General features: G+C 38.9%; 1 protein-coding gene across 1 annotated transcript in view; it reads left to right on the top strand.

The window, feature by feature from the left end:
• The window catches only part of LOC143767810 (uncharacterized), a 75,550-nt gene that overhangs the window by 36,811 nt on the left and 21,521 nt on the right, over positions 1-17,218 (top strand). Inside the window, exons 16-32 of the mRNA XM_077256331.1 lie at positions 187-243; positions 1,976-3,202; positions 3,431-3,454; positions 3,607-3,654; positions 4,731-4,784; positions 5,017-5,046; positions 6,619-6,663; positions 7,636-7,689; positions 7,907-7,936; positions 8,272-8,316; positions 10,075-10,128; positions 10,349-10,378; positions 10,618-10,671; positions 10,814-10,867; positions 11,490-11,519; positions 11,759-11,812; positions 12,377-12,403. Of these exons, the coding sequence (XP_077112446.1) occupies positions 187-243; positions 1,976-3,202; positions 3,431-3,454; positions 3,607-3,654; positions 4,731-4,784; positions 5,017-5,046; positions 6,619-6,663; positions 7,636-7,689; positions 7,907-7,936; positions 8,272-8,316; positions 10,075-10,128; positions 10,349-10,378; positions 10,618-10,671; positions 10,814-10,867; positions 11,490-11,519; positions 11,759-11,812; positions 12,377-12,403 (1,917 nt within the window). The remainder of the gene's footprint in view (positions 1-186; positions 244-1,975; positions 3,203-3,430; positions 3,455-3,606; positions 3,655-4,730; positions 4,785-5,016; positions 5,047-6,618; positions 6,664-7,635; positions 7,690-7,906; positions 7,937-8,271; positions 8,317-10,074; positions 10,129-10,348; positions 10,379-10,617; positions 10,672-10,813; positions 10,868-11,489; positions 11,520-11,758; positions 11,813-12,376; positions 12,404-17,218) is intronic.

Here is a 17,218-nt window from a genome sequence, read left to right as displayed (position 1 = left end):
CACGGAGAACATTTAATATATAATTTGTGACATTTGAAGTCTTGCAAAAAAAAGCAAAACCTGACACTATATTGGAAATAAAAAGTGGCACATTAAAATAATAATAAAAAAATAATAATAATAATATGAATAATAATAATCATAATAATAAATAATAATAATAAAAAAATGTTCTCTTTCTTACAGAATTGGAACCTGGAACGCCTGGAACTGGGGGATTAAATCAGAATAAACAGCAGACAGGTAGGACATGGCACCAAAGTGCAGTGCTCATCCTGAAATATGGATGAAACTTCAATGAACATGCAATCAGCATGTTGGAAAATAAAAAAAAAACACTGCGGATTTAATACTTTACAATCATGGTAACAATTCTATATTTAAAAAACTCACTGGGAAGGGATAAAAATGTTTTTTAAACATTTTTGTTCTTGAACCAATTTTTTGAAAATAGAACCTGTGATCGAATTAAAATGGTTGCAGTGTCACATAAGGACGATATTTAAGGATACTATGTATTTCTTAGAAAAAAATATACCGTCTTTAAGAATATTTTTAAATAACTTTTAACTTTTTTTTAGAATTTATTTCCCTCTAGGATTATCCGTGTTTTTCAGAAACCGCTCTAGTTTTAGCCATAGGCTGTTGCTGAATTTTTTTCTGTGCACTAAAGATGAGCAAATTGTTTCAAGACCAAAGTTGTCCTGAATTTTCCCCTAAAATTTGATCAAATTGTGAAGACTTTAAATTTTTGTATTCAATTTGAACAAATTGAGTGAAATGGTGACCAGATAGTAAATTTTGGGAAATTCTAAGCAAATTTGAATTATTTAGAATTGATTCACTCGTCCTTATGGCTGATTCAGACATCCAAAAAAATAGATCAATTATTCTGATCAAACTTTGATCAAAGTTTGATCTGAGTGCGGTTCGAGAGTCACCTGATTTTCTCATACACGAAAAAAAAGCAAAAACATTTCTGCACCTTCTCCTTTCCGATTATGTCATATGTGGATTTTTTTTTTAAATGTCATCACCTTCTCCTTTCTCATAGTCCATGATAATTGGACCACACTTGGATGTTATCCAAATGCGGTCAGATTTTTTAGCGGACCCATTGACTTTGACCATCAATCCAATTGGGCATGTCTCCTCGATTTTCCACGAACCATTCGTTCTGTGAAAAATCATGGACTTATGAATGGTCCCATAAACTATCATAAGTATGAGACCTATCTGTGAAAATCCACCGTACAGGAAAACCGGACGTCTGAATGAGCCCTTCCTAAAAATAAAACTATTTTTCTGGACTCAAAAGAGCCAGGAAGGGGTTACAAAAAATTAAAGTTGATACCTTCACTTACCTATCTTCTTCTCTCCAATTACTTCATCTTCGGTACATCATGGCACTGGTGACTTTTGGCATCTCCTGTGCTGACTAAGCCACACAATCAAGACATGGCTTGAGATCATAACATGTGTCATGTTGCTAAATAATGTCATGGCCTATTCCGAAGATGTCAAAAGGTACTGAAGGTGGCCCAATAAAGACAGCACTGGTGACCAGAAAGAAGAAGACAATAATGACGTTTTTATAATTTTTAAATACTCGCTTAAACATTATTACAGCACAATGGAATTCATGAATGTCGCAAATAAGAGAATATCTTTCTGAATTAAAAACAAAACAAAAAACTTTGTGGTTTCTCTATAAATGTTTATAAATCTTCTTGGATGGAGAGTAGGGGGATGCAGCTGCAGGTGAATACCTATTTTTTTCTGTTAGATACGAGGGGTAAAGGATAAAGATGTAGCTACAGAGACATCTGATTAGCTCTGAGCATTCAGTACAATAGGAGGGGGAAGTTCAGAGATTACCTTTCCCTTCCTTCCACCCCGGTTGCAACTTTATTTGTGTTTTTGATGCTACTATATGACATATATAAGGTGTAATATTCTACTCATTTATCTACAGGCATTACAGAAGTGACATCCTCAGGAAAAAGCTTTATCACCACATTTATGCAGAACAACATCTCTGAAGGGCTGCCTGACAGACAGATCCTGGTGACAGCGGCTTCAGGATCTGCTAAAGTTTCGGTTTCTCTAAACAACTTTAACTTTAAGAAGGTCGTGACGGTTAGGAAAGGACAAACTGTAGTCATTCCTATAGACATCAAAACTGAATTGAGAGGGACAAAAAACTGCACCCAATCCGTGATAGTTGAGGCGGATGCAGATGTCACTGTCATGTCCAGAAATTACAAAGGCAACAGTGGTGACATGGCTCTGATCTACCCAGCAGGGCAATTAGGGTTAGAATATTACATCATCACCCCTCCAAATGGACCTGAAAATCAATTCAAAGAGTTCTTTGTACTTGCCTATAAAACTGTAACCAATGTTGAAGTCTACTTAAAAGGATCTGTCACCGTAAATGGCAAGAATTATGGCAAAGGAGACAAGCTCACCTTGAAACTGAGACCTTACGAGGCTTTCCAGATTCAGAGTAAGGAGGACCTCTCTGGTACTAGAGTGGTTGCCGACAATCCGATTGCCGTCATGGCCGGTCACACATGTGCTGAGAATAACAATGGCTGTAGCCATGTCTATGAACAACTCAAGCCCGTTGGGAGCTGGGGAGCCTCATATTTAGTTCCAGGCTTGTCTTTCCAAAGTAAATATGATCTTGTGCTTATAATGGCTTCCCAAAGCACTATTATTACATACCAGTCTGGAACAGTCAATGAATCCAAAAATGTGGCCGCCGGGGATCTCATTCAGGTCAACCTAACTGTATCTTCTCCACTCTCCATCCAATGTGTCCAGGGCATCCAGGTTCTGCTTCTTGGTCTTGGAGGAACATATAAAGACAAACCATTCGGCTCATTCCTTTCACGCATTCGAGACACTGATTCTTTCGGCCTTGGTTATAGTCTAATTGGAGAAAAGGATTTTGACACAAATTTGGGCATTATCATAGCCAAGACCTCAAATTCTCTTGAAATTCAGTTTGACGGCAAATCTTCCAATAATTTTGTTTGGAATAAATTCCCAGGATCTGAATATTCCTGGGTGGAATATAGCTATGGCAGTGGCTTTAGCACTCATACGGTTCAACATCCTAAAATTCCCTTTGGACTCTTAAGCATTGGATATACCCTGAATATGGCCTATGGATCTTTGGCTCCATGTTTTAAAGGTAAATCACGTATTAACCCATTATATTCTTTGTAGTGAAAGTCTAGTAGACTTAGATAGGTGCCTAGTCCAGGATGCGAGAAGTAAAGCATAACAAAGAGGTCTAAAAAGCTACTAAATAAAGATGACCCATGTCATGCTGCTCTCCTTGTGGTCCTGCATGAGGTGCCACAGAAAACTTCCTTCAAAGTATACAGTCCTAATAAATCTACTTATTTCTTATTTATAGGATTAACAATTCAGTGGATAAAAGGTAACATGATTATTCTTAACAATTTCCGTAACTTGGTCATTAAAGAAGCACGTCTCCTCCCACCAAAGAGGAAGAGGAGGAGGAAGAGGAGGAGTACTTCTTTAAAAATGTTTTTATTAACTAAGGAATATTCATGTTTTATTTATATTTAGGATCATGGCAATTTCAAAAGAACACTAAACCCACAGAAATTAAATGGAGTAAGTATAAAATATTATGAACTCAACAATAGACAAAGTCTGCACTAGAGATTAGCGGATCGTCTGGTGCAACCTTAGTCCACGGTCCAGGTCAGTACTTTCTGCTCGTTGACAGGAGCTGCACAAATTTCCTGACTGTCAGGGTTCCACATTGGTGGCGAACTATCAATAATATCGAGTAATGTTAAACATTTTAAGTGAGGAGATAAGGGCACTCTAAAACAAATTTAGCCCGGATACTATATCTTTGCCCTAAAATGTACTAAAAAGTGTAATAAATAATGATTATCGAGGAAAGGGGTCCTAGAAAAAAAAAACGACTTGCTAAAACGGAAATAAGGGTACATCTAGAAGGGAAAGACATAACATTTCATACTTTATAACCCACATGATATAAACATCTATGCACAATAAATTACACTAAGACTACATTCACATGGCTGTATTTTCTGTCAGAATATTGTCCGTGAAAAAAAAAACCAGATCAATGTTAATCAATAGTTTTGTTCTAACGTCGCTTTTTTCATGTAACGGAAATCTGCGTAAGAAAATATCAATATGCAGAAATCTTCTGCAAACGGAAACAAATGCCTGATTTTTACACACAAATCTCAATAGAAACCCAAAATTTCATCAGCCAAGTAGAGTAAATTCACAGCCAGAACCCTCAGAATAGAGAGATAGATAGATATCCTGTAGATATTTAATATCACGCTGCCTACATATAACAAAATTGCACTCTTTACTGCCTTTCATGAGGCACTAAAGGGTGTTTAACGTTATGTAACCTACTAAATAAATGAATAATTAAAAAAAAATAATGTGTGGGTTCCTCCCTATTTTTGATAACCAGCCAAGGTAAAGCAGACAGCTGGGAGCTTATATTATCAGGCTGGGAAGGTCCATGCTTATTTCTCCCTTCCCAGCCAAAAATTACAAAATAAAGACGCAAAAAATATTAACAGGAAACCTAATCTATCAAAGAAAATAGTAGAGATCTGTATTCTACAAGTGTAGGCACAATGGCTGAGAACCTACGAGCGCCATTTACTAACGATAATCTTCTCTTGGAATAGGTATCTCACCATCATCAACCAAGGAAAGACCTGGATTACTGTCGGGAATTCTCAGTGAGTAATCATGGGGAAGACACTTCAGTATACGAGGATATAATGAGTGACATAAATGTAGAGTGCCAACAACTAAGAATCAAAACATCCAGATCGACAGTTGATACAGCATATCGAAAGTCAATGATTTACGCAATTGTATAATTTATTATGCTAGAATTTCCCTTCTTGTGTTAGCCAATAGTAAAAATATTTAAAATGTTCCTAAAGCAAATGTAATTATATTTTTCAGATGTTGGAGGAAAACTCTTAGAAAATGCAGGTAAAGGTACTTAGTGATTGTATCCCGAGCGGTATATGATGTCTCAAGTGTATGATCATTTTGCTGCTCCTTACAACCTCCATCTGATACTGATCTGTCAGACATTGGTCGTGTTCGACCACAGATATTTCTGTCTCTCAGCACGGTGCAACATTAATATTGTTTTTTTGTATGAGCATCATGTGATGATGGTTCAAAAAAAATCTTTACATATAATAAACTTGCACTCTTTATTGCCTTTCATGAGGCACTAAAGATTGTTTAACTTTATTTAACCGGTTAAATAAATAATTAAAAAATGATGTGGGTTCCTCCCTATTTTTGATAACCAGCCAAGGTAAAGCTGACAGCTGGGTGCTGATATTATCAAATATAGAAAAATATATATTCGCGCTGAAAAAAGCAAGTAGAATGAAGGGTAAATATGACCACAAAAAGCACCCGACTATATATATAGGTATAGTCAGCCTGTGAGATCCGTTATATAAAATGAGTATGACCCACAGGTATCTCCAACATCCAATATTATACACATGCAGTGAAAGTCAAACAGTCTCAGTTGCTTTAAGATCAATAGATTTCTTACCACCAGGAGGATAAACATTCGGATCGGCGATTTCCAAATTCTCCTAGACGGGATAAGTAGAGCAGAAGGAGTCTGTAGAGTAGTACCGGAGAGCTGCCCTGGATGGTAGCAGCTCCTCCATCTGTAGAGTCCAGTGAACAGCGGGATCCTGTGTCATAGTAACCAGACGCCACGTGGTGTGAGAACAGTGAACGCGGCTCGTCTGGAGGACCTGCGTGATGTAGTGAATCACGTGGTGACCTGCGTGACTGGAGTGTATGTACGGATTGCAATAAGGACCATAAACCGACACGTTTCGGTCATTTGGCCCTCCCATCCGAAAAATACCAGCCCACAGCCACCCCAGAAGAAGAGCATCACAATAGATGGTCCAATTCTAGTGCTTTGCCCGACTCTTCCAATTGCCCTTGTGCAGTGGCAATTTGGTTAATGGTAGTTGGGGTTGATGACAGCTGTGAATTGTCAAAAATCTCAGCTGCCATCAGGCCCTGGGGTTAGTAATGGAGAGGTGAGCTATTTTTTATACTCAAATGTGAGCCCTAAGTCTTTATTCAAATAAAAAAAAAATTTCTGTGTGTTTTTATTTTTGTTGACTGGGTTAGTAATAGGGGTGCTTGACAGACACCTATCCATTATTAACACCAAGGGTTGATTTTTGATAAATTACAGCTGTCATTAACTCCAACTACCATTACCCAGATTGCCATAGCACCAGCGCCAGAATTGTTGCATCTATTGTGATGTGTCACTTGTGCGGTGGCTGCAGTTAGGTATTTTAGGGCTGGTAAGGACCCAATAACCAAGTTGCTTCCCAGCCTGATAATATAAGCCTGCAGCTGCCTGCTTTACCTTGGCTGGTTATCAAAAGTGCCTATTTTTCAGGAGCAACATCAACCTATTTTTTTTATATGCGAATATGAGCGAGCCCTAATTGTAATAATTCACATACAGAGGATCTGATTATTTCTATCTCTTTGTTTTTATAGGTGGAATATTGAAAGGTGTCGGAGATGTGACAGGAGGGTTGGCCGGTGAGTGTCTGTTTGGTGGCAGCAGTAGTAGTCGTATCATCACCACAGTCGTAGTTGTACTGAAAGCAGAGTAGTGACTGCTGTAGTAAAGGCTGGTAGTTATGTATCATAGTAACCGCTGTAGCAAAGGGATTAGTAAAAGTATTAGCGTTAGCGTTAACTAGTAATAATAGTAGTAGAGTAGTAGATGTGGAAGTTGTAGCTGGTAATAAAAGCAGTTATACAACTAAAAGAATTTAGCACATTTCTTTTTTTTGTTTTATAAGTTCTTTTTAATCTTATATTTTAATACTCATTAAGATTCAAAAATTAAGTAAATATTATTATTAAAATTGTTATACAGATAATATGTCTAAGAATAAATGAAAAAAAAATTACAAAAAGTATAATTTTATGTGAGGACATAAGGACACTCGTGGATCGATTTGAAGTTTAGATCTCTTATTACAGCATTATTTGTGGTGTTTTAACGACTCAAAAAAACATAATTTGGGCATTTTTGAATTTGAGCCTACTCCTTACACTTCCTACCAATACATGTTCGTCGGACGTCGGTAAGGGGTTAAAATACATTGGGACAAGTTATTTTGGAAGAATTTTGCCTGAACCAAAATGAAAAGAGTATTTCGAAATGTCGATTAATGTAACAGAAATAACAACTTTAAGAAATGTATAAAACTTTACAAAAACTTTATAAATTACAAATAGCACGTGCGCACGATGCTGTACATGGCTGACGTGCTTCAAATGTGTATCACAAATATTCTTCCGCAGCAATATCACATCAAGAGACCCTTAGACTGGAAAATAGGACTATCAAAAGTATCAAGTTTGGAAAACAACATGAAAAAAATCTATAAAAATTTGCATTATACAGAATTTTTTTATCTGTTAATGTTTTGTACAAGTGTAGATACAACCACGGAAAATCTACGCGCACCATATACTAATAATGATCTTCTCTCTGAATAGGTGGCACAGTGTCAGGGACTGGGAAAAGACCAGGAATATTGTCAGGAATCCTCAGTGAGTAATCATGTGGTAGACCTTTCCATATAAGAGGATACAATGTGCGACATTAATGTAGAGTAATAACTGTGCCAACGACTAAGAACCGAAACATCCGGATATATGGTAGATGCAAAGGCAACAGATCGAAAGTTAAGAATTTACTTAATTGTAAACTTATTATGTATAACTTTTTTCAGCCCTTAATGTTAACTTAAGATTGTATTTTTTTCAGATGTTGGAGGAAATCTTTTAGGAAATGCAGGTAAACTTGTTGTATCCTGAGCGGTATATATGAGGACTGATGTGTATGACCATATTACTGCTCCTTACAAGCTCTATCCAGTACTGATCTGTCAGACATTGGTCGTGTTCGACCACAGATAAGTCAAGTACAGTGCAATGTTAATACTGTGGTTTTGTACGAGCTCCATGTGGTGATAGTTTAGAAACATTTTTGCAGCTGAAAACTGGAAGTGAAGAGACAACTGGTACCAATAGGCCACAGAATTAAATGCAGCAGAGTTTGGAGAAATGGTTTAAGTGTAATAATCCACATATACAGGATATCATTAGTGAAATCTCTTCTGTTTTTTAAAGGTGGAGTACTGAAAGATGTTGGAGAAACGACAGGAAGGGTGGTTGGTGAGTGTCTGATTAAAAAAATCATTTAAAAAATGGTGTGGGGTCCCCCCATTTTAGGCAACCAGTCAAGCTAAAGCAGACAGCTGGTGGCTGGTATTCTCAGCCTGATAAGGGGCCATGGATATTGCCCCCTGAGCCTAAAAATAGCAGCCCACAGTCACCCCAGATTCTAGCACTTTTCCTGTCTCTTCTCACTTGCCTTGGTGCGGTAGCAAGTGGGGTAATAGTTTTGGGGTTGATGTCAGCTGTTTTATGGCCGCTGACATAAAACCCAGAGGTTAGTATTGGAGAGGAGCCTATAAGATGCCCCCATTACTAACCCCATAGTACGATTGTAAGTAAAGCCAGAATAAAGTCCTTTATGTGAAATAAAAATGCACACCATTTTACTTTTTCTTTAAAAATAAAAAACTAAGTTATACTCTCCTTATACCCATTTTATTGAAGCCCTTATCCCCTCTACAAAAATAGAACATAATAAAAAACAATAATACTCACCTAACGAATAATCTTCTGATCTCACCGGCTGTTAACTTCTAAGTTGGAATGAGGACGACCATCACGCTATAACTACTTCTAAATTGTTTCTGACGATTCCATTGAAGCTCTGGTCACCTGTAAAAAAACAAAAATGAAAAACAACCATATCCTTCACCTGTCTGAAGTGAAGATGACAAGCGCAGTTCACAATGACTAATGTAAAGAAGCGAAAGACATAAAAAGTCTGGTCACAATGGGAGTCAATCATTGGCAGAAACAATTTAGAAGTAGTTATAGCATGATGGTCGTCCTCATTCCAACTTAGAAGTTAACAGCCGGCGAGATCAGAATATCAGAAAAATACTCAAGCTTGTGTTTTCATTAATCTCTTAGGCTTTACCAGAGTGTTCGTATATTTATACCCATCATGAATAAACATGCTCAATAAATAAATGTAGGTGTTTCTTATCCGATAGCAAATTGGAGAATTCAAAACTTCATAATAAGTAAATGACCCTCCTTGTATCCACCCAGCTTACCCCATTCATCAGTTCTTTATTCTCCTGAAGACTACTACACCTAAGGGCAGGGGCAGATGACCATATTTGTGGGTCCAGTGTAATCTGAGAAAACATTGGATTGCACTGGAACTGACGTTATTCCATGGAGCACATGCTGGATTTTTTTTACCGAGTAAAAAATTGCAACATGTATGATTTGCCTCCAATTATCGGATCACACTCAGCCAGGTGAGTCACTGGATCCGTCAGAAAAAACTGACCCAACTCAGATGACAGTTAAAGATGGGGAAATTTTCTTTTTCTATCTTCTCAACATTCGAAGAAAATCGGACCATACTATGATCACACCTTTATTACACTCTGATCGAAGCCTGATCCGAGTGTGATTAACGTAATTCTTGGATGAGTGAAAACCTGTAACCTCAGCCTAATTGTGAAGATTGGCAACCATGAACACATTAACCCCTTCCTTGCTCAAGTAGTATGGATAGCACATGTAGACATGACGTTCTGTGTGTCTGGCATGCTACAAAAATAAATCACAAGTATGCTTGCATAACTATATGATCTCAACCGACCATTAGATTGAAAAATGAAGACATTAGAATTATTAAACAGGAAAAAAATATGAAAAACTTTAAGAAAAATAAAGAGTTCTGTGTTACTCTAAACTGTTTTATCTGGAAATGTTTCTTACAAGTGGAGCTAAAACAACGAAGCGTCTACCAGCACCATTTACGTTCTTCTCTCTGAACAGGTGGCACGTCATCATCTACCGGGCCGGTAAAAACATTAGTGTCAGGAGTACTCAGTGAGTAATCATGGGGAAGACTCTTCCATATGATAAGAGGATGCAATGCTTAGCTTATATACATAGTAACTATGCCAACAACTAAGAACTGAAGCTCCCAGATCTGGGTCCAAATGTAACAAATATAAAGATTTACTCAGTTGTAAATATTGAATGTTTTTAGCTTATGTTATAAATAATTTTAAAAAGTTACTAACATAAAATTGTATTTTTTTTACAGATACAGGAGGAAATCTTGTAGCAAATACAGGTAAATTGACTTCAGCAGTGAATATAATGTTAGATGGTAGAAGAATCAGCTGCAGGACAATACACCTTCATTTTTTTATCAGTTTTGTTTGCCTAGAAAACAGTGTATAAACTTTTGCAAAACGTTAAAGTTTCCTTAAAGTTAATTTTCTTAGGGCTGTAAAAAGTCCACATAAAAGTTCTCTTTCCACCATGGTAGAGAACAATGGATCATGTCCTGCATTTTATTTGTGTTTGAAGGTGATCTACTGTCTGGCATTGGTGGAACAGCAGGAGGGACGAGTATTGGATTAAGTGAGTGGTCATTACTACTTTTGTTACAAACACAACAAGAATAAAGTTAAGGCCGGGGTCACACGACAGTATGAAAAAATCGGTCTGATTTCCATGTAGAAAAGTAGAACTATTTACTAATGATATTCTTCTCTCGGAACAGGCGGCAGCACATCAGCTACTGGGCCAGTGCAAGGATTAGTGTCAGGAGTACTCAGTGAGTAATCATGGGGAAGACTCTTCCATACGATAGGGGGATGTAATGCATGAGTTAAAGAAGAACTCCCATCAAAGTTTTTATAATCTTAATATATTGCAGTTGTCATATGATAAAGCATTGTGTACTTACAATTGCTCATTTCACTTTCCTGGCCAGATAATTCTTCTCTATTCTCCCCTCTTCACCTTCTTATCCACCTGCTCTCTCTCCCCCCCCTTCCAAGAACCTAGCAGTGATATAGAATTGTAGTTCTAATGATGACACATGCAGGGAAAAGAAACTTCCTGTTTTTACATAGAGCTTCAAAGGATTCAGCTAGTCAGTTTTAATCACATGATTTCATAGACCACATGGAAAAGAGAATAATTATCTCAGTATAAGGGTAAAATGAGCAAATGTAAGTACACAGTGCTGTATAATATGATGACTGCAATATATTTAGAGTAAAAAAACTTGGATGGGAGTGCTTCTTTAAATTCATAGTAACTATGTCAATGACTAAGAACCAAAGCTTTCAGATATAGGACCAAGTCCAATTGATATAATTGTGTTATGTCTTTTTTAGCTAGTCGTATAAATACATTTCTAAAGTTACTAATTTAAAAAATTTTTTTTACAGATACAGGAGGAGATATTTTATCAGGTGCAGGTAAATTGACTTCAGCAGTGAATATGATGTTACATGGTAGAAGAATCAGCTGCAGGACAATACACCTTCATCTTTTCATCAGTTTTGTTGGCCTAGAAAACAGTTAAAAACTTTTGCAAAACGTTAAAGTTTCCTTAAAGTTAATTTTCTTAGGGCTGTAAAAACTCCACATAAAAGTTCTCTTTCCACCATGGTAGAGAACAATTGGATCATGTCCTGCATTTTATTTGTGTTTCAAGGTGATCTACTGTCTGGCATTGGTGGAACAGCAGGAGGGACGAGTATTGGATTAAGTGAGTGGTCATTAATACTTTTGTTACAAACACAACAAGAATAAAGTTAAGGCCAGGGTCACACGACAGTATAAAAAAATCGGTCTGATTTCCATCTAGAAAAATGGGACAATTTTATTCTCACTTGTCATCTGTATGCAACACTTTTTTTTACATCAGCAGTTATTAATAATTTCTAGGACCATTTACAAGTTCCTATTTTACAGAATTGTAATGTATCCTTAAAAATCGGATGCTATACTGTGGCATCCAATATTCGAAGCAAAATCGAGCATGCTGGGTTGTTTTTCTAAGGCGCGTTAGGTCTCACTGCCTCACTGAATTACACTGGTCCGAGTACAATTTTTTTATCTGATTGTACTCGTCCAATTTATACCATAGTCTGCATGAGATTTGGTAATCAACCCAAGTTCCGCAACTTTTCCTTGAATGGGGCTGACCGGCACAGTCAAGTGGAAGCTTCTCATTATTCTAAAAGAACATTGAAGGGGCAGTGAAGTCCTAGAAAGTCCCACGGTTTCTTTGACCGCTATGTATACTAAAATATTTTATCCTTTGTTTCAGACGGTGGTGGCGGAGTATCAGTAACAGGTAATTGCACCCAAGCAATGTCTAGTAACGTTCAACATTTTTTATGAAAAAATACGGACATTCTTTAAGATGCTGTGGAGCCTTTGTCTGAACTGTGCAAAGAGCTGGGTAAATTAATCCAAGAGGAGTAAAGTGCTGTTAGCAATTGGATATAAATATAAAACTTAACCTTTACTAGGTATGTCTAAAAATAAACTCACGTACAACACATAAAAAAACAAGGGAAAGAAAGGGAGGACCCTTGTGCAATTGTGAACCTTAACCACACAGAAACAGGGGAAGGAAGGAATACAAAAAGTTACTGACAGTGCTAGTTGGTCACTGTTAATATGACCATATATGCTTAGCTAGTGGCTCATTTTAGTGGCAAATGCCATACTAGATGCCCAAAACATGCCAAATTTTCAATGTAGGTAATCGGTGTAGCAGCCGGTAATTTTGTAATATGTAGAGAAGCCTATAACCATCAATTAGCCATATGGGATTGGTGTAATACTCTTACGTGATTTATACCTATATCCCAGTATATCGTCTTTTTGTCCCATGGTCCGTGGATCATCTATCCCACATATGTGACAATGGTCATTGGTAATGGTTATTGATCCATTTGAACCGATACTTTGTGCCGTGGTTTATCTATTCCACATACGTAACCGTGATCACTTGTAATGGCTATTGATATATTCCTTGGTTAATATGTCAAAACCATATAATTACAACCCTTTAGAAATTACTAAGTCAGCATGTTTTATTAATTTGCCACTGTCAATAATTAATAGCAGCAAAAAGGAGGCTTTTCAATCAAATCATGACTATAAATGCACATCTATACATAGAGAAGCTGGGATCATGCTGCCCCATAAACCTTTGTCATGAGCATCCCCTTTTCATCACTATAGTGCGGTCATTATATTTTGCTTCCAGCTCTATTTGTATCAGGCGTCAGCAAGTGCAAATATGCATTTTATATGAAGCCCATAATTATGGGTTGATCTCACCCAAGGTTGAAGAGAATCATCTTAATTCCCCCGAGGGTATGAAAGCCTCCATTAGATATGGCGCCTCCATTAGATATGGCGTCTCCCGACGCGTTTCATCCGCTAGGACTCATCAGGGGAGTATAACAACCTTTAGTAGCCGCTTTACAGGTCTCCCAACTTCTGTGGTTTAAGAACGCTGGGCCCGGAGGCGCGCCCGCGAGGCTCCGCCCCTAGCGTGTGACGCACTTCCTGTGCTTTACAACATACTTCCGGTATTACGGAGCGCTTGTCTAGACCATGAAGCGCTGGGTGCCATGGAGATGAAACGCAAGCGCTCCACCCCACAACCAAGCGCCGCCCCGGCAACACTAGCTATGCAAGCTCCATACCGATGATTCAGGGTAACTTATTACCTGCTAAACATGAGACCCCTTCGGAGTCTAACATATGTGGTGCTACGTTCAATTGGAACATATATAAGTGCTTCTAATAAACATGACTGTTGGACACGGCACTTCAAAGGACAGACAGATAATTTTTTAACCCTGTCACGTCCACCCAGCGATACGGTTCAGTGTTTTTCAAACCATTCTTAAGAACACCAAAAAATGGTCCCCCGAGGCATAGATGCGAGATCAGAGTATAAATTCATTAACTGACTGAGACCATTCTTTTAAGGGAGTGCAAACTGGCTGAGAAGGAGGAGGGGACAAAAATAAGTGAGATAAACTATAATTTGTATTTTAAAGGATACCTTGTTGATAACTGTATATACACTCACCGGCCACTTTATTAGGTACACCATGCTAGTAACGGGTTGGACCCCCTTTTGCCTTCAGAACTGCCTCAATTCTTCGTGGCATAGATTCAACAAGGTGCTGGAAGCATTCCTCAGAGATTTTGGTCCATATTGACATGATGGCATCACACAGTTGCCGCAGATTTGTCGGCTGCACATCCCAAAGATGCTCCATACAAGGCAGGATGGATCCATGCTTTCATGTTGTTTACGCCAAATTCTGACCCTACCATCCGAATGTCGCAGCAGAAATCGAGACTCATCAGACCAAGCAACGTTTTTCCAATCTTCTACTGTCCAATTTCGATGAGCTTGTACAAATTGTAGCCTCAGTTTCCTGTTCTTAGCTGAAAGGAGTGGTACCCGGTGTGGTCTTCTGCTGCTGTAGCCCATCTGCCTCAAAGTTCGACGCACTGTGCGTTCAGAGATGCTCTTAGGCCTACCTTGGTTGTAACGGGTGGCGATTTGAGTCACTGTTGCCTTTCTATCAGCTCGAACCAGTCTGCCCATTCTCCTCTGACCTCTGGCATCAACAAGGCATTTCCGCCCACAGAACTGCCGCTCACTGGATTTTTTTTCTTTTTCGGACCATTCTCTGTAAACCCTAGAGATGGTTGTGCGTGAAAATCCCAGTAGATCAGCAGTTTCTGAAATACTCAGACCAGCCCTTCTGGCACCAACAACCATGCCACGTTCAAAGGCACTCAAATCACCTTTCTTCCCCATACTGATGCTCGGTTTGAACTGCAGGAGATTGTCTTGACCATGTCTACATGCCTAAATGCACTGAGTTGCCGCCATGTGATTGGCTGATTAGAAATTAAGTGTTAACAAGAAGTTGGACAGGTGTACCTAATAAAGTGGCCGGTGAGTGTATGTTAATAATAAAGGGAGTACGGCACACCACCAAGGCCTCAATCATTGAAAAAAATGAATGAAAAAAGAGAGAGGCGCCCTATTGTGCCCTACTCAGAACCAGCTACACTCCTGGTCCCAGCCTAACGTGGAGGTTGGCACTCTAAAATAACCTGCTCATATGGTGCCCCCACTCAACGAGGACTGTCCCTATCTGACTGTCCCTATTATCCCTATATTAGGATAGAAAGAATAGGGAAGAGATACTAAAAAATCAATGTGGAGCCAATGAGAGAAGTATAAATGAGGTTTCATTGATTATTATCATTAAATAATGAGGGGGGTATATGTTCCTAGACAGATGTTAGGTACAGGTACAATCTGTACAACTGAAACCCTGCCTGACGCGGGGTTTGGCACCCTATAGTCCTACGCCAGTGGCGCCCCCACTCCTCGAAGACTGTCCCTCCCTAGTTGTCCCTACTACCTTAATTGAGGCAAATGTAAAAAGGGGGGGGGGAATTGAGGGAGATGAGGGAGATATGGCACAAAGGATATTAAAATTATATGAGTCAAAATGGGACTACAAGAAGCAGCTGAAAGGCTGTAATTCATTTAGTCCCTGTGGTTGAACCGTTTTCAAATTAAATATCCATCTGCTTTCTTTTTGGAGAATTTGTTTGTCCCAATCACCTCCTCTCACATGTGGCAAAATTCTGTCTATCCCCACAAAATAAATTTTTTTAGGATTACCTTGGTGGAAAGAATTAATGTGGGTTGCCACTGGGGTTTCCCTCTTATTCACAATGTCTCGGAGGTGCTCGCCCACCCTTTTACGAAATTCCCTCTTGGTTTTTCCCACATACTCCAAACCACACTCAAAATTGGCCTTATAAATAACGCCCTTTGTGCGACAATTGATGAAGTGTCGGATGGAATAGGAGGTGCCAGTCACATTACTTGAGAATTTCTTCGTGGTCACAATAGAGGCACAGGCTTTACAGTTACCACATTTAAAGCAACCTTTCGTTTGACCAGTGTTTGGGCAGAAATTACTCTTTGGATCGTAATGGCTGTGAACCAACCTGTCACCCAAGGATCTGCCCTTCCTGTAAGTGATCTGTGGGGAAGGGGAGATATGTCCCTTGATGTCCTTGTCCATCAAAAGGACAGACCAGTGTTTTTTAAAGATATTTCTGATGTAATTTGCTCCATTACAGTATCTAGTGATAAATCGAATGGTCATATCACTCTCTGGTTTAAATTTTGGTGTTAGTAAGTCCTTTCTTTCTCTCCTTACAGTCTCTTTGTAGGCCTTCTTCAATATTCCCTCGGGGTAACCTCTTTCCAGAAACCTGCCCCGAAGATCATTTGCTTGCTCCTGAAAGGCACTCTGACTTGAGCAATTCCTCTGAATTCTCAAGTATTGGCCCTTGGGAATCCCTCTTTTCAATGGGGCCGGATGATTACTTTCCCATCGAAGAAGGGAGTTAGTGGCCGTGACTTTCCTATGGGTCTTGGTAGATATTGTCCCATTTCCATCCCTTTCTATACATATGTCCAAGAATGCTAATTTTGTTGGGCTGGCCTCATATGTAAACTGGAGGCCTATGTTGTTCATATTCAATCCATCTATAAAATTGCCAAATTCATCGGTGTTCCCTCTCCAGATGACCAGCACATCATCAATATACCGTAGCCACAGTACTATCCTTTCATCTGAGCCCGGGGTAGTATCCCCAAAAACGACTGTTTCCTCCCACCAGCCCAGGGGCAAATTTGCATACGAAGGCGCACAAGGGCTGCCCAATGCAGTACCCCTGAGCTGGTGGAAGTATTTCTGATCGAATAGAAACATGTTTTTGGTGAGGCAAAATTCCAAGGCCTCCAACACAAATTTATTGTGTCTGTCATATTGTCTGCCTCTAGTGCTGAGGTAATGGTTCACAGCCATCAGACCTTTGTCATGTGGGATGGAAGAGTATAACGCTTCCACGTCAATGCTGGCTAGTATCATGTCCTTTTCAAGATAGACACCATCTAGTTTGCCCAAGAGGTCGGTGGTGTCCCGTACATAAGAGTTTAGGGCGTTCACAAAGGGTTTGAGTATTTTGTCTACATATAAACCCAGTCTCCCTGTAAGACTATTATTGCCTGAGACTATGGGCCTTCCTTTAAGGG

The sequence above is a fragment of the Ranitomeya variabilis genome, chromosome 4, assembly GCF_051348905.1.
Source record: "Ranitomeya variabilis isolate aRanVar5 chromosome 4, aRanVar5.hap1, whole genome shotgun sequence".
NCBI lineage: Eukaryota > Metazoa > Chordata > Amphibia > Anura > Dendrobatidae > Ranitomeya > Ranitomeya variabilis.
This window is presented reverse-complemented; position numbering and strand designations above follow the sequence as displayed.